Raw genomic sequence first — 24,518 nt, forward strand, 5'->3', positions numbered from 1 at the left:
TTGCAAAACGTTTTTGCAAATGTTAGCATTTTTCCAATTTTTGGTAACTTTGACTATCATTTAAAACACGTTTGTTATTTCACATATTTTTCAACAAAATAATTGAACATATGTCATACACACATAATGTATATAATATAAAAAAGGAAGTTCTTTTTTTTTCTACAAAATTTTCTTAGAAAAGTATCTAAAAATGTTATTTAAAAAATATTTCTAGAAACTTATTCTGATACTTTAAAACACATACAAACCAAATTAAAACTTTAGGAAGTAATTTAATAAATCTTTCATTTTTTAAATATATGCACATCTAAATACATTTTTTTGTGAAGTAATTTAATCATGAATATTTCATGTATATTTTTTATGTGTATTTAAAAACTATTTATGACATTATGATTCATTAAAATTACTTTCCAAAATTTAAGTTTAGTATCAAAACGTTTTCGCAGTACGATTTTGCCCAAAACCTTCATATTTAAATTTTGTAAACACATTAAAAATTACAATTTCTAAACTACTTTAGCAATTTGTTGGAACATATTTGAAAATATAAAACATATTTTAGCTGTACGTACTGTATGAAAATAAAGTAAAACCATTAATCTCTTAAATTGTTGAGATGTCGATTTAAAATACTACGATTCTTGTAACCTACTTTGGATTTTTTTTTTCTAAATATTTCAAGTATTTTTAAAATGAGATTATAGCTTCCCCGAAATTAAATACTAATTAAATGGCTTCTAATTTTGTAAGGCAAATTATTATTTGTATTATTGGGATTTTGAATTACACCATTTTTTTAATTTACGAAGGATTCAAACATTTAAATATGCTTAAATACCTTAAAATATTCCTAACATATTTTAAAATATTTTAAAAAAGAATTTCATAAATTTTCTTACACACACACATACTGTATTTAAAACAAAAGCAACGTTCCATCAAATTTTTTATATAGCTTGGCAAATTATTTGAAACATGCTTTCAAAGCCCTCTTGGTGAAAAAGCACAAATCCCCACAGTGCTTTTCCTAGCTGCTGGGGTAACTTAGAGGTAAGTGCGGAATGAAAGCACACGCGGGCGCGCACACGCATGCAAAAAGTAAAGCATGGCACGGCTTCAAGCAGCCGCAGCGTTCCCGGTGCAAAAAAAGGACGGGAAGCACAGAGGCGCGCCTGTGTCTAAATGGAGCGCTCCTCTGTAGTGCAACAAGCGGCCATGCGCGCTGACAATCAAAGGCCATGCATTTGCACTTCAAGCGCGCCCCAAACAAACACAAATGCTCTCGAAAACACCAGGCAGCCACCGACTGACACGCACGCGCGTGACGATAACGCGCGTGACGCCGAGGTGTGCCTTGACCAATCGGTGCAGACTTTGCATTGCGCCTCCCACTCCAAGTCAAACTCCGCATGACACAATTTAGCTTTTCTGCTTCGACTGGCGATATCCTGCCGCATTATCTGATGAGCGTCGACTTTGAGCAAAAATCTTTTAACAAAATGACTGACAGTAGGAAAATGTTTAGTCATATATTCTTGATCCCCTTTTGATGAGCTCTTTTACATTTTTCGCATTTAAAATGATTTCATCAGTAGCTCTATCTATCTATCTATCTATCTATCTATCTATCTATCTATCTATCTATCTATCTATCTATCTATCTATCTATCTATCTATCTATCTATCTATCTATCTATTTAGCTTGCTTGCTTGCTAGCTAGCTAGCTAACTAACTAGCGCATCTATCTATCTATCTATCTATCTATCTATCTATCTATCTATCTATCTATCTATCTATCTATCTATCTATCTATCTATATATATATATATATTTAGCTAGCTAGCTAACTAACTAGCGCATCTATCCATCTATCTATCTATCTATCTATCTATCTATCTATCTATCTATCTATCTATCTATCTATCTATCTATCTATCTATCTATCTATCTATCTATCTATCTATCTAGCTAGCTAGCTAGCTAGCTAACTAACTAGCGCATCTATCTATCTATCTATCTATCTATCTATCTATCTATCTATCTATCTATCTATCTATCTATCTATCTATCTATCCATCCATCCATCCATCCATCCATCCATCCATCCATCATGAAAACTTATTGTATTGTATGTGTTGTAACTCCTTAAAATTAAAGCACTCGTTGATGCTTATGCAACACCCAAAAAGTTATTTTGAATTAAAAAAAAAAAAAAACGTTTTAAATAATTCCACCCAACATTTTATGAGCAATTTGAATACATTGGTAAACCAATTTCCAAACAAGTTGTGCCATCATTTCAATATTATTTATTTTATTTATTAGCAAAAAGCAAGTAAAACAATTCTTTACAAAAAAGGATGGAAAATACAAGATATTTTTTTTCTGATTTTGTTTCATGTCAACATTTGTAGCATTTGTTAAAAAAAAAAATTAAAAATCATTTAAAGCTATATTTTTTGACTAAACTAAACGGCAAGAAATATCCTGGATGATCTTTCACTTTACCACAACATTACTGAAAACCCTTTGAAAGTTAAATATATATATAAAAAAAAAAAAAAACAACCAAAAAAAACATTGCCAATCCTATTTTTCCAGGCTTCATCGACCACATGTTGACTTGAGCCTCCATCCTGCATTCCGGACACCATCTCGATTCGACACACTTTGCTAGCCCTTTAAACTTCAACTTTTCAAATTCGTCAGCAGAACTTTAATTTCTTTTCCTCCTGCGTGAGCGTCTCGCAGTCTCGGGGATGTTCCTTGACGAGAAGTCGCCCGCCGCTCGCCATTCGGCAAATTCCATACCGCTCGTTGTCAACTTCGTCTCCGCGGATCAGAGTCAAACTTAAGTGAGTGACGTTAATTAGTGCGTTGAAGACAAGGCTGCAAGTGCCTGGAGGGTGTGAAGAGTGTGTGTGTTGAGTGTGTGAGAAGAGTGAGTGCGTTGAGAGCGTGTGTAAAGAGCGTGTCAAGGGGTGTTGATTGTCATTGTTTTGTTGTTCTTTCTTGCTCTCTTAAACTCTTGTGCTAATCCTGTAACAAGTTTTGATCGATTCTCCTTTCTAATTTACATTATGTAGTGACTACATAATGTAATGGACTACAATTATTGTAGTCCATAAAGACAACTCTGCAGTATCAAAATACCTACTTTGATTACACCTTAGACATCGAAAGTTTTTATAATTATATTTTCTTTTTGTGGCTATATTAAGCAGCGTTCCGGAGATTCTAGCATTCAATAATCCTAAACAAGAAGTAGCTGAGCTTGAAATACTTTCACTCTTCTTCTTTCAAATATATAGTGTCAGACAATAGTCTGCTGCCATCTAATGGCCTAAATTTTACACAAAAATAGTCAAAATAGTTTCAAATAAAGCAAACCTAATCTGTGAAATAGCTGAACTATGACCCTGGAAACCACAACACAAAGAGGTTTAGTCTATCTTGTGTCAAAAAATGAGTGCTTTTGTCACGCGGTTTTCCCAAAAAAGATTCAAAAGCGCAAATTAAATCAATCAAATGTTATTTGTATAGCCCTAAATCACCAAAGTCTCAAAGGGCTTCACAGATGAAAAGAGATCATGTCGAGACGAAAAAAGAAGTCATACAGAGACATCTTTTCGGTGTAAGGTACACAACGCCATCCCCTGTCAAAGCTCCCAGAAGGGGAAGGAAAAACTCAAAAACCCCAATTTGGGGAAAATCAGAAACCTTCAGAAGGGACCACAGGTGGGAGGAGCCTCCTTCCAGGCCCACAGGTTGAATTGGATGCTTCATGTACCAAATACAGACAAATAGATACACATTACAGACAAATACAGGTACACAATAAAAGATTCCCAAAAAAAGATTCAAATGTGTGTCTTCTAGTTGAAATGTACTGTAAAATTGACACATAAAACAAAAATAAATAATTTGTTTTAAGAGAACAAGTCTGCTAGCTTTATGCTAACAAACAATATGGAATCCCATAGATAGACTATTGAAAAATTGCTTCGATGCTACATTCAATAAAAACCACATACAATTGCTACTTTACTTTCACACAAAGTAGAGCATCCAAAAATAAGCGGATATTCTGTCAATCAGTATTTACGTATCCTGCTCAGGACAAATTCTGACTCAAACTCAGAGGTTCAGCTCATGAGATAGGCTAACATTTTTAAGTTAGCATAGATCTTAAGTCATCTATTAAGACAAGTCACCTGAATTTTTGTTCCATCGTTAAATCTTATAATCCAAAGTGCAAAATCCGATTTTTTAGGGAAATTAAGCCTAAAAAACAAGATAAGTCAATGGGGAACCCTGAGGGACACCAGTGGACTCTCACTGTTGTATTATTTCTGGCATTCTGTGTGTAAACTTTATTGCAGATGGAAAACAGACAAACTTTACAAAATCACGAGGGACCCGGTCATGATCCCTGAGGGACATCGTTGGCTTAAACATCTTATTCCTGACCTTCCAGGGTTGGAAGCTGAATCCAGTGCATTTGCTCATCCATGCTTGTGTTTCTATTTATTCTCATTACGAGCTTTATTGCCTTTGCCAAGAGGGGCGTAAAACCGTTGATCTTGAACCGGAAGCTTATTTGAAACAGCCGCTCGTCTCGCCCCCGTGACCGACCACCTTGATTCCCTCTGGCTGGTTCGTTGAAGCTAATTAGCCGCACTAATCTGCCCATTAGGCTTGGCGAGGACATTAGCTCTGCTGTTATGACTAACTAATGGACCCGGTTGAGAAAAAAACTGCTTTGTACACTTTGTATTTGATCCTGCTTACATTTGAATCTGTTTATCGAATGTCACCTGCTGAAAAAGAAAGAAAAATCAACGGTGATAGTCGTAATGCAAGGCTAATTTGCTGCTAGCTTGAAAAGTGCTTCCCTGGGTTTGCCGATTTTACTGTAAGATTTTAGCGAAACCGAGCATCAAGATACATCGGAACCCATCGTGGGCGTATCTATGACGAAGCACGTAAAATGGCAGGATGCTAAGAGCAAGGCAACATGAAAGAATGTGACGGTCGTGTGCGTGGAGGATGGTGACAACTCGGCGTTTGATGCTCCGATGCTACGCTTTTGTTTTGGTGAACACGTGTTTACAGGCGTAAAACAGCAGCGCCTACCTCCGCCGTGCTAATCTTAGATTCGCGCGTCAAGTCCTTTCACGGCATTTTTGTCGTCCTTTGTGTTGAAAGAACATAGCTGGTGGCTATTGTCCGTGTCTATATGCGCCGCTAAGCTCATTTATCCTGTCTTTATTTTGCTTCTCACATTCTTTGCTTCCATGATTCGCCCCCCCCCTGCGCTCCTCCCTCCAATTAGCCTGATTAATGTTTATTAGGCATGCGGCTAATTCATTAAAGTAAGTACTGTACTGTAGTCATCTTGTGATTAGGACTCATCTCCACTGAACATGATCCCGATACCTTAAACACTTGCACACATGCAACATACACACACACACACACACACAAATACCCGCAATGTACTGTATATCCACACAATTTTACTTACAGGCATACACACACATACAAACACATGCACATATGTATGCTGTATATACATGCATATGCATGTATACATGACTGTGTATATGTATATTACATATATGTATATACGTCTATGTATGTATACTTTATATATATATATATATATATATATATATATATATATATATATATACACATATACACACTCACACAATTGCATTGCACATATGCATATACTGCATTGTTATTGTGTATGGTTCCTGTTGGTGATTGTCATAAACGACTTGCGCAATCTTCCATCTTGGGAACTTTTTGCCTCACATCACTCTAAACAGGACGAGGTTATTTCCTGCCATCGCAGTCAGCTTCTTCTTCTGCTCCTGTTCCTTCTGGCCCAGCAGGTGCGTCGTCACGCTGTCATTGCGGCTGATCGGCGTCCGCAAAATGTTCACTTTTGGCCACTGAGACGACAAAACGGAGATTTGATCTCGCCGTACAGCTGCGTGTGTTGCAAAGTGTGTGCGTGTGTGCATTTGTATGCTATTAGTCAAAGATTAGAGCTGAAGAAGCAGAAGACGAAGAACATGATAATGAGTCCTCCAGTGGAGAGCGATAAGAGGCAGGCTGCATTAATGAGCCGTCCAGCATGGCGGGAGGCCACACCGCACGACTGGACTACATCACAAACCGCAAACGGGAAGATTGGATCACAAGCCACAAGAGGGTTTTCTTTTTCTTTTTTTCCGGCTTAAAAGCAAATGGAGCAGTTGTCATCATCAAGAGTCTCCACTTTGCTGCGGTGCTCCGTTGCCTTCTTGCCCGCAGTCTCCTCGTGGGTAAAACTCGGCAGGAGCTCTCCGCCTTTCTTACGTCTTGTTTTGATGCATGTTTGTGTTAGCTGGACCTGTCATCTACAGGGTTTTATCCTGCAGTTTCCAGATTTCTGCATTTCTTTGCTGCCCTCATGGCTGCCCTTAATCTCCTTTAGGGGCGAAAAAACCCTGCCAAAAAACAGGAGACTCTTGTTGCTTTCCATTGTTGTTTTTCAGCCAGTTTGAATTACAGCACCATTTTTATACGTACTATCACTGTTGCCCTTCTCACCGATCCATTTTTTTTTTGCCCTCATTCTCCTTTTGGATAAAACACGAGAGACTCCTTCCATTTATATAGATTTTTCTGATACATGTTTACACTAGCTTACCATGTTATCAACAGTATTGTTTGCCACAATCCACACTTTCTTTCAGTTCCCTTGCTGCTTTTGGTCAAGTTCCCTCATTCTCCTCCTTTTTGTTATTTTTGTGTTCATATTATGTTACAGATTTAATAGTATACTATATTGTCATCATGCTGTACTTTTACTCACTGCCCTAGGTCTCCTCTTTGGTAAAATTCATAATATTAGTTTTCCATGTTATCAACTGCTCTGATCCCTTGTTGCCCATAGTCTCATTTTTGGTTAAATTCCCTCATTTTCTTCTGTTTTGTAATGATAGCTCATACTAATGTTATTTCAATTACTGTAGTATTATACTCTTGTCTGACTTCACCTTCGCTGTAGTGTTTGACGGAACGGCTTTGCCCTAAGTCTCATCTTTTGTAAACCTCGTTCTACACTCCCTTTTTTTTGGGGCATGTTCTGGTCGGCCATGTTACTGTAGGTCTACCATGCTAGCTAGAATGTTGTACTCAAAATCCCTCATATGCTGTCTTTCTTCTCCTCTTGGATAAAACCCAGTATCATGCGCCTCTATTGCTGAATTATTTGACCTGTCTTGTTCCAACACATGCTAATGTTGGTTTCTCTGCTGAGGACCCGAGTCTCCACCTCGCTGCAGTATTCCTTTCTGCCCTTTATCTCCCTTGGATAAACCTCAGGAAATTCTCATGTTCTTCTATTGCTGCTCTCACCAGTACATCTCAGTGCTCAAATTAGTTGATTTTTTTTAAAAAAACTTTTGTTTGTTTTTGGTTCTAGTTTTTTGAGTCAAGAAGAGTGCCAACTGGGGAAGACCCGATACTAGCCCAGGGTAAAAGGAGTTATCTGGATGCCTTCAGAAAACGGCATCAGGAAATTCATTTCCTTGTCAGCCTGTCAAACCGAGCGGCATCGGGATCAAGAAGCATTTGTGTGGCGGTTACATAAGAGCGGCACGGCGGGAGGAAGCAAGAGTTACGGGGGAAGAAGAAGAAGACGAGAGGGACGCGGAGGAAAGGGAGGAAGAAGAAAAGGTGTGAGCGGGATGAGAGCAGCGAGTAGGTGTATGTTGAAAGGATTCCGGGGGAGCGGTGAGAGGACGCCAAGTGCGCCTTCCAGGAGGAGACAGCTCCAAAGTCTAGAGATGGAACAGTTTACCTCATGCGCACAATCTTTTCGTCAATATCTTGAATTTGATATCAAATGAAAAGGAATGTGTTTTGGAACACGTCTAAGATCACAAGGGATTTGTGAAATTTCTCATTTGGAAGTTTGTAGTTAAAATAGGTTTTAAAGTGAGTTTTTATTTTTTGTTCAAGTTTTTGACTAAATGATGGTGTAAGATAACTAGTAAATTAGGAAGAATTAAGTAAATAAGTACTAATTGATTACTTAAGGTATTTATGCACTAAAGTAATCAATTACTTTGAGTACTTAAATACTGAAGTTATTGATTTTTAGGTGCTAAAAGTACTAAACTACTCTTACTTCAGTTATTAAAACACTAAAGTAATCAATTACTAAATTACCATAGTAATCTATTATTACAGTTACTGATGAAAGTAATTGATTACTTAATCTTTTATTATATTTCATTACCAGAGTAACCAATTGCTATTGATAATAAGTACTGAAGTAATCAATTACTTTCCAAGCTATTATTTTCAGCTTTATTTTAATATATTTTAATGCAAGTCCTAAATAAATTAAGTTAAAAATGTTTTTTATTTAAAATAAATAAAAATAAATTATAAATGAAAAATTAATAAATTAACTAAGTAAAAAAACAAAATTATTAGGTTACTTTGCTGTATAAAGTAATTGATTATTTTAGTACTTCAGTAGCTAAAGTAATTCATTAGTACACAATTCATTTAATACTTGCCATTTTTAGGTACTTGAAAAAAAATGGTGGAATATGTAAAAGTTCCAGGGGATTGAAAGTCTATACTATTAAATGTAAAAATACTATTTTGGGAATGAATGAGTTATGTTGAGATTTGTGTTGCATTCACTGTCAGGATTTTGAGTACTGGTTAAAGTTAGTTCATAGTTGAAGTTGTGTGTTTTAGTTAGTTTCATTTGTGGTCATCTCCTATTCTGCGGTTCTAGTAATGGAGTGTAAAAATATTAGCCTGGAAATGGAGCGTCTATTATCACGGCACAGCACCTGGATGGGAGACGGACTGACGGACGAGGAAGGAGGGACCGACGTGTCCATCAAACCCAATCGCGGGCCTGCAGAGAGAAAAGCGGCGAGTCAATTTGTTTAGTTGCCGCTCGTGCATCTGGGAAAGGTCGCCGGCGCCGTGCTGTCATTTTCTCTTTGGTCTCCATTCGTCTCGCTGTCACTCGCCGCCCTCTTCACGCCCTCACTCAAGATGGCTTCTTTTTGCCTCGCACGCCTTCAAAAAGTGTTTCGTGGCCGCAGTGTGGGCTCATCTGACCGCACTTGTTTCAGACTCGTCATTGCGACGCAAGTGGATGTTGTTGCCCTCAGTCTCCTTTTAGCTTAAACTCAGCACACTGTTCTCGATTGTTTTCGTGCTCAAGTGTTGCTCCCACTGCGAACATAAGCTTTTTTTTCTTTCTTTTCTGTGCACTGTTATCCCAATGCCCTCAGTCTCATAATGGATAAACTGAAGAGATCCTTAGTCTCATCGGTTGTGGCGTTTTGTTAATGTCTTTGCAGTTTTTCTATCCTTTCATTTTGTATAGCCACAGCGTTACATCCGCAGCCTTCATTTTGTTGACCTCAATCACATTTTAGATCAGACACCCACATTCTCCATTCCTGTTTTGTTGACATGCCCTTTTCCAACACTCATTCACATGAGCTGCTTTATTATTCTCCACAGTCTCTAGTTGACTGAAAAGTTCTGTTTTCTTTCCATCTTCATTCTCATTTTACTCCGCCACTGGTTTTTGTCCATTATAGTCCATAGTCTCAGCTTTCCTGCAGTACTTCACTCTCTTATTGCCCTTAGTCTTCTCATGGATAAGCTCTTTTCTCACCGACTGTTATTTTTTGTTGATGTATTTCATCAGCCTTCACTTTTCCTCTAGCTGCAGTATAATACTTTCTAATCTTTGATTAGTGTAAGTGGTTAGTTTCCTTATGTGCCCTCATTCTCTTCTTGGATAAATCAGAGGAGAATCCTATACACCAAGACTGGTTTATTTTCTTAGATTTTTTTTTTTTTTTTTGGTAGTGTATCTTAAGTATCAAATTTACTAACATCTAGCTACAGCATTATACTTCACATTTTCTTGTCTTTTTGACCTCAATCTCATCTTTGATAAAAGCAATTAGGTGTTCCTTTGCATCAAACATAGATTTTTTTTTTTTCTGTATGATTTGCCATGTATATCCTTTCTGACTCCCACCTTGAATGCGGCGTGGATCTGACTTATTATAAATTGGTCGTGTTAGCGTCCGAGCATATGGCATTATTGCCAACCACATATTGTGCCGTTTTTAGTGTCAGTGATGCCTTTGTCTTTGGACGGTAACATGGATTCGCTTATTTGAATTACCCATCCTTTTGAAGTACACCACTTACTCACGTGTTGTATGCGCGTGTGTGTTTTTGTGCTCGTGGAGAGGACAGTTTTGGCTAGCCGCCTGGCGACGTGTGCAAGCGCATAAGCAAGTTTGAAGTGATGTTGAAGAACACCCACAAAACGCGAGCGTTCAGAGCTGTTCTTTTTTTATTTATTTATTTTATTTTAAATGACAGTAATGGAACCCTGATGCGCCGCATCTTTTCCCGCAGCAGGCGACTGTTTTAACCTTTGAGCCGCGCTTTAGATTAGCGGTGTGGTATTAGCATACAGAGCAACTCACAAAGACGCATGCTTTTACCTTTTTTTTTTATTTTAAAGGAGCGCTCTACTAGGAATGATACAAGGGGGTGAATTACATTCACGGCGGCAGACTTTTTTTCTTTTTTACCAACAGATAACCACTCATGCCATTCAAAACTGATTACAGGCATAGTTTTTTTTTTTTTTTTTTTTTTTTAGGAAATGTTGGTGTCATGCTCCTCTGAAAAAACGTCCAGGAAATATTTTCCATTTAGCATTGTATTTCTTCTATATGGGTGTTTTATGAGAGTTTTTGATTGATGCCTGGAAAGCGAGCAAACAAAACGAAAAGTTGCAGATGTTCTGATTGTTTAGGCTCTCTGAGACTATTTTTATGGGTCTACATATAATAGACGTGTCCATCACATTTCATTTTGCTATGTGATACTAGTTTTGGGGGCTGCATTTTCTAAATCTCAGTGGAATTCGTTTTTATCATATTTTGGAAATGGCACACATGCCCTCAAAAAGGCCCTTAATTCATGCTAACTCTTTACAACTCATGTCTCATTTGATACTTTGAACAAATATACAGGGTGTTCCAAAATGTTTGACTCCATTTCGTAGGTCAATAATTTTGACGATTTTCGTTGACCTCAAATGTTCACAGTTTGTGCAGAAACGTTTCATGTTTTTGTATGTAACATTTGGCAGTTCTATCTTTTCGGGTGAAGAAATGCCGTTCACGTCAAAAGAAAAGGCATTTTGCGCGTTAGAGTATGCTCGGACTCAGTCACCGAAGACAGTGCAGCGTGCCTTCTTCACAAATTTTGCAAAGAAGGCATCAACTACAAAACAAATTAGGACTTGGCACCATACATTTCAAGAAAACGGCTGCTTATGCATACCCAAATCGCCAGGACGGCCATCAACGTGTGCAGAGTCACAGGCGGCGCCTGACATTGAACACTTATGAAAATCTGTCATAGAACCAAATTTAAATTAGAACCAAAAGAACCAAACATTTTGTAAATTCAACCAATAAAACTTATGATCTTCAACATAAAGTGTATTTAGTTTCATTAAGACCCATCAAGCAGTTTCCGAGATATGGGCGTTTAGAATGGGGTCAATGTCATTGTTGATATTTCAATGTATATGCTGTTGTAATTGTTACTTGCTTGACCTACCTTCATTAGAATCTATAAATAACATAAACTGATATAAAGAACAGGTATATGTAGAACAAATTATTCTAAAGTAGACATGTTATACAATGTATAACATTTATAGCTGCTGGCCTGCGTGTGTCTTTTTGTTCGTATATTAAAGGTCTTAAAAGTCAGCAAAAGACTTTTATATGAAAATATGAAAGGAGCTGTGTGTGTGTGTGAGTTGTAAGCTGCACCAAGTTGATTAACTGCTTCAAGGGCAACTTTCTCTTATTTATCCATCAAAGTAAAAGAGTTTTGTCCCACCAACGAGTCATTTATGAAACATATTCCTCCGCTATATGCGAATGAAGTTGAGTGGAATTCATATCTGTTTCCCCCTATAGGAAATAATGGAAGGCAAAGTAGGTGGAGGCGTATGCGTGATGTGTTTGGCAAGACTTGAATCAACACGCGCATAAAAATATCAACAAGAAGAATAATGATGACATTGTTTTGTTTCATCTTGTGTCTTGAATCCAAATAAACTCAAGAGTCCGTGGAGGCATTATGTGTTTGCCAATGCACGCACACTGTGCGACGTCCAAATAGAAATGTTTCAAGCAGATGTATAAAGACGCTATCGTTCTCTGAAACACAATTTGAAAGTCTCATCCTATGTTAAAACCTCACCATTTATATTGTCTTGAACTCCTCATTTATTATGAAGATTATTATTATGAAGTCTTACTTTGACACCCTAACTTTAATCTTTGTTTGAAGCCCGAGTACTTTCTTGAAACCTGCCTGGAAACCTTAACACAGGCTTAGAACCCCTAACCTGTCTTGAAATTGAATATTACATTTTGACGGTGTGATAACCGTGAGCAAAGATATCACAATGTCATGGTATCAGAGAATTAAAATAATGGCCCTTTTTTTTTTTCTAATGAACAAATCTATTTTGTTTTGAAACAAAATATTTACTACTTGGTACATTAAGAAATGTGTACCATGTTTATTATAAATGAATGAATAAAATAGACTAAATTGCTTGTTTTGTAAGTTCTTAGCAAGCCACAGTTCCTTGTCACTCGTAAGCTATTTTTAAGATAAAGACTTCATCCTTATCCTCCATGCATATAGAGGGTAAAAAAAATAAGAAAAATCAGCAACTACCAATTATTTTCAGAGGCAGCTTGTTGAGTCAACTCTGCAAGCACTAGTGATACCGCGTCTCTAACCGTATTATTGTTGAACTGCATCACGTTTCCACAAATGTCCACTGGGATTCACACCAGCTTTGAAAAAGCAAGTTTGTATGAGCAGCATGAGCATAAATATGTGTTTTTGATTAAAAAAAAAGTGTAGTTAATGTTTGCCTTTATTTTGAAATCCCAATCCCTGTCTTTGAGACCCCAGTTTGAGTTTAAAACCTTGTCGAGTTAGCGTAGCCATAGCATGAAGCAGTGTATTTTGTTGGTATTTGCAGGGTGTGGTTCCAGTCGGGTATCAGCTTCTTGGCGGTGAAGCCCAGTGACCTGGTGGCTTGGGAGATCAAACAGGAAACGGCTCCCGGCGGAGGCTCGCTGGCCGTCATGTGCCAAAGGAAGTCATCCTCTACTGCCACTGCCAGGTAAGAAACATGCATGGTCCATTATTTTCTATCTAAATGATGGAGATGTGCTGATCTTCAGCTTGTGTGATCAGAGATAATAGTTTATGAATCTGGGATTCATCCTAAGGTACTTAAATGTGGATTTAAAATGTATTCTCGTATATGGATGGAGGATATTGACCCTAGAATGTAACTGTAGGAGGAATGTAGATCTCAAACACTGATCTTGGATAGATCTTTAGGATGTGGAGTCAGGATGTTTATTGATGTAGCACTAGCAACTACTGTTGGATGCAAATCTAGCATGTAGATCTAGGATGTTGATTTAGATTGGGAATCTTGAATACAAGTATCGGATTTGAATCTACTGTAGGATGTCACGTAAGTGTAAGACTATAACTCGGTTGCAGGTCGAGGATGCAACTCCAGATTGTTATCAGTTTTATCCAAAGGATGCAACAGTATAATGTGATTATTGGATGTGCACCCAGGATATAGTTTGCATCTTAGGCGTATAAAGTAGATGGAATATTTTAATATTGGATGTTGACCTTAGATGCAAATTTAGGACGTATATTTCAGTATTTGGATTGTGTGTTTTTTGTTTTGTTCTATGACCTGAATCTCAGTATAGTTAAAATGTGGATCTAGAAGCTCTAGAACGTTGGGAGGGGTTTATGATGTGTTTAAAACTAAGATGTGGACCAAGGATTTTTGTCTACTATGTAGGCATTGGATGTTGAACTACAATATGGAAGTAATATAAGATAATCAATATTGTAGTTTTAAATTGCAAATCTTACCCTTTTGATGAAATGATGTTTAGTTTCTCACCTGATTCCTAATATGTACAGTGCTAGCTGTCAATTGAGACACCAAATTGGAATAACTTTGGTTTGAAATGACCGAAAATGACATTTTGACTGCAAATTGGTTACGATTAACATAAAAATAGATAATGCGCTTGGTTTTAAGTAGGCTTAATTTTTTTTCATTGGTTTGCACTCTGCAAGTAGGTGTTGCCCTGTGTGCCAAGAGTTTGCCTGGGTGAATTTCTTTAAATTATTATTTACTTTAGTTCATTGTTATTCTTATTATTTGTAAGTATCAAGCCTTGAAGCCATGTTTATATACTGCTTGTTTAAAAGAAGGGCAATAAATAGAATTGTTTGACCAAACATGATGAATAGTCGTGAATTCAATATTGACCAAAATAATTGTGATTGGGATTTTGGCCATATTCGTGCAGCCCTAATGGAAAGCATTGAAAAATGACACCATGGAGCTGAAATTTCATCCAAATGGGTACAACATGTCAAAGTTCAAAACAGCTCAACCACTTAGCTATCACAATATCAGGCGTGTACCATCCCTTGGCTAAAACACAATGGGAATGACGTGGAAGAAAATGATCAAAAAATGGTCAAAATGCATAAGGGCTTTATTTTAGATCTTCATCCTAGAGCCGCATTCTTCAACCGATGGTGAAGTCCTAACCGTCAAAAATAGACGCGTACTCCCAACACAATAGGACAGATACAAAGTACTCATTATTCTCAGAGCTTGACGAGAAGGTGGGAGTATAACGCACGCACACGCATACAAGAACAGTAACACACTCTCACACACACGCACAACAGACCAGATACACATTCTTAATTATTACAAGAGCTTGACGACGAGGTGGGAGTGAAACATGCGCGCACACACGCGCTCGGTAGTGTGGGCTGGCTGGCTAATTAAAAGGATCTGATGGGTATTAATCTCTAATGAGATATTAGCACATTTTTTATGAATGAGCGTGGGAATTGATCACATGCCTTCATCCCCGCTCAGAACAAATCCTTCGCTACACGCCGACTTGTTGACGCACAGCAGAGAAACCCTACACTAATTACTGTTAGCGTGTAGGCTAGGCTGCATGCCGACATGCATATTTACAACATATATATATATATATATATATATATATATATATATATATATATATATATATATATATATATATATATATATTCATAACCCAAACCCCCTTTTTGAGCCTCCTAATTTAGACTTGAGACTCTAATTTCTCCCAACATATATAGTTTGAATTTGATTTAAGGGTTAGGAAGTTAGGAATTTAAGGGTTGGTAACGTATGTCCACAAAACAACCCCACAGTGTTTGCCCCTTGTGTAAATAAGTCATGATAAATCCATGTAAGATTCATGAAACATATGACATAGTGGGATGACTAAGCCACGTCGTCATGTTGCCAGAGACGTCATGTTGGTTTGGGTTTGGTGTTGATAAAGAATTGACTGTTTTTACACAAACAATATGTATGTGTTCTATTCTGTCTATTGAAAAATTATATAGGCGCTAGTAACGGGAAAATGAAGCCTCATGAACTAGTTTTCATGATTTTCGCTACTGCGTCTTTAAACCAAGAGTGCCATCTAGAGGAGATAATAAATATGTTTCCATTGCGCTAGCTTTATTTTAAATCAACAGCACCATCAAGAGGAGTACAAAAAAAATATAAGTGGCTCATGAGGCTTCATTTTACCATCACTAATCTGAAATCTGCTCCAGTGCGATGTCCTGCTGAACAGCTTTGAACGATGTTGTTGTAATTTTTTTCTCCCTCAATAATGCAATTGTGATTTAATACTTGTGATTTAAGATATGACTATATACACTTTGATTTACATTCTTTTAGGCATTCACTACATAAATTTCACAAAGTCCAACTAAGCAAGTGTGGGGTAAACATAAGTCAGGATGTCATTTCACATTACACAAATAATGCACCCAAATCTGTGACGTTATTACTTCATATTTTCATGCAACAATAATACATAAACATATGGACATCTTAAGCATTTAACGTATGATGACTGAAAGTTGTGGAGGATTCTCAAGCAGGAAAGCAGGAAGACAAGGCAGAAATGTAGGATGTGCCTAAAAACAATACATTTATCAGTCAGAAAAATAAATGGAAGGATTGTGTTTTATCCCATAACAGCTTAACTTGGTCAGTATCCTCAGACATGGTCACAGACAAATTAATAGTGTATATATATATATATATATATATATATATATATATATATATATATATATATATATATATATATATATATATATATATATATATATATATATATATACATACATATATCCTGTTACATATGAGCGTCTGCATTTGCTTTATTTAAGGTGGTTTTTTTTTACATTTCGTTGACAAATACATATTATTTTGAAGTTCAGTGACCCCTCTCAGATTCCAAGATTGGCAATATTGTTTAGTATAAAAGTAGTAATAATTTAAAAAAAGAAAAATCCCTATTGGTTAAGCAAATGTACACACACCCAAGCCAACAGTTTTTTTTTTTCGTCTACACATTTGATATCATGACATTTAACCACACATTATTCATAAATACATTACATGAATGAATTCCAGAAGACTTTGCTTTTTTTTTTGTGCTGATTCGAATTGCTATATTCATGAAGAAAATGTTTGAATGACTGAATACGAGCACTCTAAGACAACAAGCAATAAGTGAATGAGACAGAAAGACTTGGGGGGAGCTGACACAAGAACGGGGGGACACAATCACACTTAACAACAGACAAAACAAAGGAGACACAAAAAACATGACAAAACAAAAATCTAATCAGAACCAAAATCGACCCTATCACAGCTCCGAACACAACTTATCTGGACACTATATAAACAAAGATAATTTACGTATACATAAAAAAGTAAAACCTACTAGAGGAGTGCCAAGGCACATTAATGCCTTGATCTTCTGGTTTGTCTTTTTTGCACTTCCAGAAGCAAAAGTGCTGAGGTTGGACACATTCGTCTTCAGGGACGCGTCGCCTTCAATCTCTTGTCATTCTAAGTGACATGCTTCACCCCGTTTCAAGTTCACATTCACTACACTTGAGCCGTCTTATTTTGGGTATGCAATGAATTCCTACACCTCGAATAGAATAGTAATCCAGTCCGGGGGGGCATTCATCTGGAAAACTTCCCAATTCAGTATAGATAAGTACAGTTCTAAAATAAAAAATAAAAATTAAAAAAAAGGAAAAAAAATGCCTTCCTCCAAATATCAATCAAAATGTGATGACAAAGATCGAGGTAAATAGTGCTAAAAGTGAAACACAAATAGACTCATAGATTCATTCATATTGATACAGATACTTGGAATAGACATTTCCCTAAAACAAAAATCTTAATTTGAACTGTTTCCGGTAGAACTGGAAACTTGCAGATGTTTGCCTCTCCTGAAATTGCGGCCATGCATTAGATACGGATTGTCAAATAAATGTCCAAATAAAAACTTCTCCCAAAATATCATAATGTGACTAACGGCCCCAATGATAGTTCCTAAAAATAAGCCAAATTGAATGTATAAATGCCTCCCCCAACTATCAAAATATTCACCGGTAATAAACATCATCCTCAAAAATACTCGCTTAAATCGAATTCCTGAAAATCGCCAAGTTGTTTCCTGTAAACAGGAATGTTTTGGTGAAGCGACAAACATACACATACATGTGTTTTGTGCACTCGGCATCCGTTTTTACTTTATTTTGGAGGCGCAGACAGGAAGTCACTGTGCGTGAATGTAGGATATAAATCTGTGTTTATGCCGAAGATTTTATGCCGGACATCGCGTTTGTGTTGTCCCTTCTTTGCCCCTTCGAGAGCAATGGCTGTAAGTCTTGTGTTTTAAGTGTTCTTGACATTGTTTCTGATAAGTGCATACGCATGCTAGCGGCCTATTTAGCAAATAAAAAATCACGAACGTGCTAATCGCATTAGCGCTAATCACTAGCTAATGTTAGCATCCATGCATATTTCTTTCCAGACAAGTCATTCGTGTCACATTTATTTAGTTAGCAATGGCTAATGCTGATTTCGTTTTATTTTCAATTTCACTCAGAATTTGCATGAAGCCCAGTCAACTTAATTACAATAAAAGGAGCCAGAACTCAGCTACCTGGCTCATGAGACATCCATTTGGCTTACTGTTGACCAACGTTCACAGACTTTGTGTAACCAACACTTTGCGATAACGGCAATTTCCTTATTTATCCACATAGCAGTCTCAATAAGCAACTCTTGGCATTCTCCACTTGAAGAAAATAACCACCTCTCTCCAAATATCGAAATATGTCAGTAAAAAATCAAGCAGGCCACGCCTCCTGTTATCCATGAAAAAAAAAAAAACGCCTCTCCCCAATTGTCTAACTACAAACGGAAAAGACAATTTGTTCCTCTGAAATTACGCCACATCCTTTTCTGTATAACTTACTAAAATAAACTCCACGGTCTTTCTCAAGATACTAATAATAAACCCCTCCCTCAAATGTGTTTCTATTCAATTATGTGCTTATTTATGCAAATGAATGCATCACATCCAGAGTCACAGCCCCCCTCCACGTACAAGCTGGTCCCCCTCGACGCTAGCCCCGAGCTTTGACCCGCGTCGGCTAATTACCGCTTTCCGGTAGACGAGGCGTTCGCTAGCTTAGCATCATTCTGTCTCTCACTGCAATGACCTCGGCCACCTGGGCGCACTCCATCACACGCGTAGGATAAAGTCACTACACAAATATCCACCCAGGAAACATACTCTTAGGTTTTTTTTTTTTGTAGGTCACGCTTTAAATAACCCTCATGCCAGCCGATCCCACCGCGTTAATATCCCATTCCTCACCGCCTGGCTCCCGACATCCCTTACCCTGTTAAACACCCCACGGGAGTAAGGCATCGCAGCATGTGGTGGATAATTAAGTGACCTACGTGGCGCCCGCCGTGTTCTTGCCGCCGTCCTCACAAAACGAGCGAGGTGTCACACTCTGCAAGCAAACGCCCAATTTTTTGTTCCTCCCAGCGTGGCTCAAGGTGTAAAAAGAAGATTCCACACATCACCTGTCCTTCTGTGCGGTTTGTTACACCATCATATGATTTTTAAGAATAATAAATGCCCCCCTTGAATAAATTTCTATACTAGAGTAAACTCCTGGTGCGCTTGGAAATTGAGTAATTATTTTCCTATTTCCTGGTAAAGACCCCAAATATGTACCAATTGGTCACCATCCATTTTAGTAAAAAAAAAAGCCCCTCAACATATAAACACCTTTCCTAATAAATTGATAATCCAGGATTTCCACACAAAGAAACCGTCGTCCATTGGGATGCTTCTCTCCACATATCCAAATGTACACCGTTAATGTTTCAATTGTCTACTTAGAAGAAAAAAAAAAGCTTCTTTCCAAGTATCAAGATCTAATAGTGGGAAACAGGTAATTACCGCTATCTCTGTGTCATATTCTTAAAATAAATTCAATATCCTTGTTGTAGTATTATGCAAGCATCTGCACGCAGAATGAACACCCCCCTCGATAATGCACCTCCACTCAAGATGCCTGGTAAATTTGGCATCTAAGTAAATTGCAGGGTTCTTTGTCCACTACAGCAAATGGAAAACCTCTACCCAAATAGCCAAGCGTCTACTAATAAACACTTCTTATTAAGCCGGGTAATTTAATACATATCACCCTTTATTTCCTCATACAGCCAAAAATCAGCGGTCTCAATTTGTCCCCATCCATTTCAAACAAGTAAATACTTGCAATATTTGCACTTTGAACTAGGGCAAAATAATAACATGAACTGGGGTCTAACATCATACAAAAAAATGATCGATTCTACTATAACATGTGGTACTATTAAAATAAACGAAAAATAATGTAGTTCTGCCTTCATTTGAAAGTACGCTTGATAGGAACTGAGAAAAAAAAAATGACACTCAAAATTGCTATCCTTACTTGTGCATATGTAAAACAAACACCTTCCTCAAATATCAAAAACATATGGCATGAAAACGCAAATTGATGTCACCTTTAACGGTGATGCATCATTGAAAGGAAGTGGGAATAAAATAAAACTCAAATAGTCCCCACTCTTACTTTTGGCACTTAAAAAAGGTGTTCTTTAAATATCAAATTCTGATGGCATTAAAATTGGTGACTTAGTTCCGCCGTTACTTTAGGGCATGATAGATAAGAACTGGTAGGGAAAAAAAAAAAACAAAAAAAAAACCATACATTGTTTCTACCTTTGTGTAAAATAAACATCTCCCTCAAATATCAAAATAGTAAGGAAAAAAGTGTAAATTAGTTTCCCCTTTAACTGTACAGTATTATTGACAGGAACTGAGAATAAAATGAAACTCAAATCATCTTCATTACCTGAGCATTTGTGCTATTAACATAGGTGCCTCTCTCAAATATCAAAATATGACCTTCAGGCATTAAAGGGGTTGTTAGGGGATTAACTGGGCAACAATAATGATCGGAGCTAAAAATGAAATACCAAATGATCCTTGAATAGTCTCTCTTCTCACTTGTGCATCTGTGCTATTAAAAGAATTGCCACTCAAATATCAAAATGTGAGTGCAAAGAATAAAATGGGTAGTTATGTAATTACACCTTTAATTCGACCACATTGATCTGAACCAAGCATAAAATAAACCCTTGTCTGCTTCGGGACTTTTAAAATGAACACCCTCAAAAAAAAAAAAAAAGTCCTGTGTTTTTTTCCAGTCACTCTTCTGTAACTGGATCAAACTGACCTGCGTACCAAGAAATAAAAAAATACTCTGGAGTGGATTGGGACCATTAAAACAAACGCTTCCCTCAAATGAATGTCCTGTTCCATTTTCCAGCAACTCTTCTCACTCATCCTTCTTTTGTGTGTGTGTGTGTTTTTTTTTTTTTGGGAGTGTATTCTCACGCTGCCTTGTCCCGCGGCTGCTGTTTAATTGATTCTTTTCATCGCGTTAATCAAAAAGGCGAGCTCTGGCGTCCTTGAGTGGCGAGCGCCTCGACATGCACGAACGGCAGCAAACAGGCCAGCCGGGCTCTCCCGGGACGGTGCCCGCCTAAAAGGCTCAAAAGGGGAAAAACGCTGTTAAAAAGAGCGGAAAAACAAACTTGCAGCGCCGAGCCAGAGGGCAGGTAGAGGGCAGTGGCGTGAAGGCGCCAGAGCATGGCATGACAATACGGATTTGCAAATGCAAGGCAGCATATCATGCACTATCATTGTTAGGGTAATCATATTTATGCAATATTTTCGTAAGGCGAAATCGTCGCATGGCGGGCAAAAGAAACCTATGGTAATTAGCTAATGCGTGTAAAACCCCAGGTAAAAACATCAAAATTGCATGTACATGTTACAAATTGGAAACAAAATATTACAATAAGTGCTACATATGTAATATACATGTATACAATTAAATAACATAAATAAAAACATATATAATAATATAAATAAATATATAAATATATATAATATAAATATATTATATATATATTTGTCTTTGAGTGACGTTGACTTGAGCTAGTTACGGCCATATTCCCTAGCAAGGGTAGCCTAGCCTAGCATAGCCTAGCGTTCTTCTTGATTATCTCTAGCTTCATTTCCATACAAATCATCTTCTTACTACTTCCTTTAACATCACAAGCAATCTTGGGACCTGTGGCTAACAAATAAAATAGGAATTAATAAGTAAAATGCACAATAAATAAGATATTGTAAGTACTCACACACAATAAAGTCTAGCATGTCGTCATCTTAGTAACACCGTGACGCCGACCAATAGCAGACCAGCATCATAGTTATGCGTTGCAGCGCAGGCAGTTTGACACAAACAGAAAATAAGAGGAAATACCTAAAAACGGCTGAAGAGGGAGGCAAAACAATATAAACACAGCCAACCCCACAGGTCATGACACTAACCTGTAAAGCGGGAAAAATGCCTCGAAGAGGGACAAAAAAATGTGGTATTCCACTTCGTAATGTGAAAAAAACGTAAGACAGGTACTCCGTAATCTGGGGTTCCTGTGTAGTATGGGAAGCAAAACAGCATTCACAATCACAATGCTGGAATTTTACTTCAGTCTATAATCTGCTCATTTTGGTTCAGGTGTTTATATTATTTATTGCAAATGATTCTATTTTCTGAGGCATGCCTCATGCTGCAATTGTCATTTCAATGACAACAAAGTACAGTCATTTAAAAGTTGATCACGGGAGAGAGGTTTTTTCAAGTATTTTTTAAGAAAAATGGAGGTGCAGCATGTCATGCACGTTCACCTACATGTGAAATGCTATTGCAGTAAAATCGGCATAATTTGTTTTTCACTTGTTTTTATTTTTTGTTTTAAGATTCTGATTTAGACTAACCTGTAGAAACACTATTAAAAAGTAGATGTTCTTGAAAATGGATTCATATTGCTTTTTTAATTGTTGATTTTAAAGAGGATACATTTTAAGTATACAACTTTTAGAGATAAGATGGTGGGGGCATGAAAGGTTTTCTTTTTCCTAGAGGGGGCTTTGAAAAATATAATTGTGATGCACTGACCTAATGGCAGAATATTGCATTTATTTGTCAGGATATTTGTGAATTTCTGGGTCTATAATTTGTCTCTAGGTTAGACGAGCAAGCAACATATAAAAGACTTTATGATTTGATTAATTACAGCAGTACTACCTGGTGTAGAAGAATATCATTCACTGTTACTTGCCCTTGTTAAGGAGCAGATTTGACTACATTTTCAGTCTAATTCTCATAAATGGGCACTTTGTTAGGATCGAGGCCTAAGAATAACTGCAGAATAACGAGATTGTTAAAAAAGAAAGGCGAATTTAAAATGTCGAAAGTACAATTTTCATCCGTTGTTGTAATTGTCGAGACAGCCAATACATCTAACGTCCGTCATATGTGCATTATGAGTGTGAAATGGGAAAACTCAAAATGTGAAATGTTAAATCTCCCATTGGGAATGAATGGGGAATCTCACATTAAAAAGGATTTGTGAAATATGAAAGTGTGAAAAATAAGGATATATGGGAACATATTGGAATGTATGAATTACTGGAATGATGGGAATGATCCCTAAGTTGAGATAAATGAGCTAAATAGTGAAAATATGAAACGTGAAAGCAGTTAATATGAAACTTAAAATCACCCAATGTTACGGGATTTTTGGCCCAAGGGAAAAGGCTTTGTTTTCGTCATGTGAAGTGTAATTCCAATAAAATAAGAATTGTCATTGTTTTTTCCCAGGCACATTTTTTTTTTCAGTTTTAGACTAAGCTGTAACGCTGTAGCATTTTATCTTTTGTTAATGTTAAAAAGGATACAGATTTAGGTAAATTTATACAATTGTTCTAGATTATATTCTCATGTATAGTCAGCGCGTCAAATGTGTGTGTGTGTGTGTGTGTGCGGGTGGGCTCGAGAACTTTTCTCTTTCCTAGTGGAGGCTTGGCAAAATATAATTGAGAAGCACTGAATGTGGAACATAAGCCACAACTATTGCCTTCTTACTTTCAACTATAAAACATATTGATCCATGTCTTGTGTATGTGTGTGTTTGTTGTTTGTTCTATTCAATAAAAATTGTGGGAAAAAAAAGTTGCCGACGGACTGGCCGTCATCTGACGAACCGACGATTACAATTTTCAGCGTGAAAAAAAATGGCGGAATGACACTGACGTAAAGGGGCGGGCACCGATGACTGACATGTGTGACTAAGTTAGATGAATTTCTGTGAATACTTTTTCATTTCATGGACTATCAAAGTATGATAAAGTGTATTAGAGCCGTGTTGAATTATGCGCTCAGATGTTGCGCCTGTTTGTCAATGCTGCATGTCATGCACTGCCTTAGGAAAAACAACCTTATTTCTTTATCCTTTCACTGAATGCTGAATCAAAACTCTCGTGCACTGATAGAATTGGGGGGAAAAGCAGCACATCATGCACACTCACAGGTATATTTTTTTTTAACAAATTTCTAGGTATTTTGGATCTACTGTAGTTGTTTTTCTTCTTTCTTTGTTGAGTGGCAACATTTCATGCGCTTTCCTAACTACAGCCGCTTATTTCTTTGCTGGCAGAAGCCCACCCCGTGTAGCTGCCGCTTATTGGTGGCTCGTGTCAGTAAAATGTGGCGTTCAAGTCTGTCGACAACACCTGTGCTCATGCCTAATTCTCCTCTCGTCTCCTCGCCCCCCCCCCCCCTCCCCCAGGGCGTCATCCCCTCTTCTCTTCTGCCATTTCCATTTCATTTCTTGCTGTTTATATGCCGTCTCTCTCATTATCTATTTCCATCTCCGTTTGGCTCTCTTAACAAGCCGCTTCCTGTGTGTCTG

The 24,518-nt window shown here is 37.3% G+C and overlaps 1 protein-coding gene across 1 annotated transcript in view; it reads left to right on the top strand.

Annotated features, from left to right (window-relative positions):
- Positions 1–24,518, top strand: part of LOC148429099 (transmembrane protein 132D) — a 172,691-nt gene that overhangs the window by 90,157 nt on the left and 58,016 nt on the right. Inside the window, exon 4 of the mRNA XM_088413848.1 lies at positions 13,161–13,304. Coding sequence (XP_088269974.1) covers positions 13,161–13,304 — 144 coding nt within the window. The remainder of the gene's footprint in view (positions 1–13,160; positions 13,305–24,518) is intronic.

Source organism: Hippichthys cyanospilos, chromosome 1 (assembly GCF_059441005.1).
Source record: "Hippichthys cyanospilos isolate Australia breed blue-spotted pipefish chromosome 1, RoL_Hcya_1.0, whole genome shotgun sequence".
NCBI classification, from domain to species: domain Eukaryota; kingdom Metazoa; phylum Chordata; class Actinopteri; order Syngnathiformes; family Syngnathidae; genus Hippichthys; species Hippichthys cyanospilos.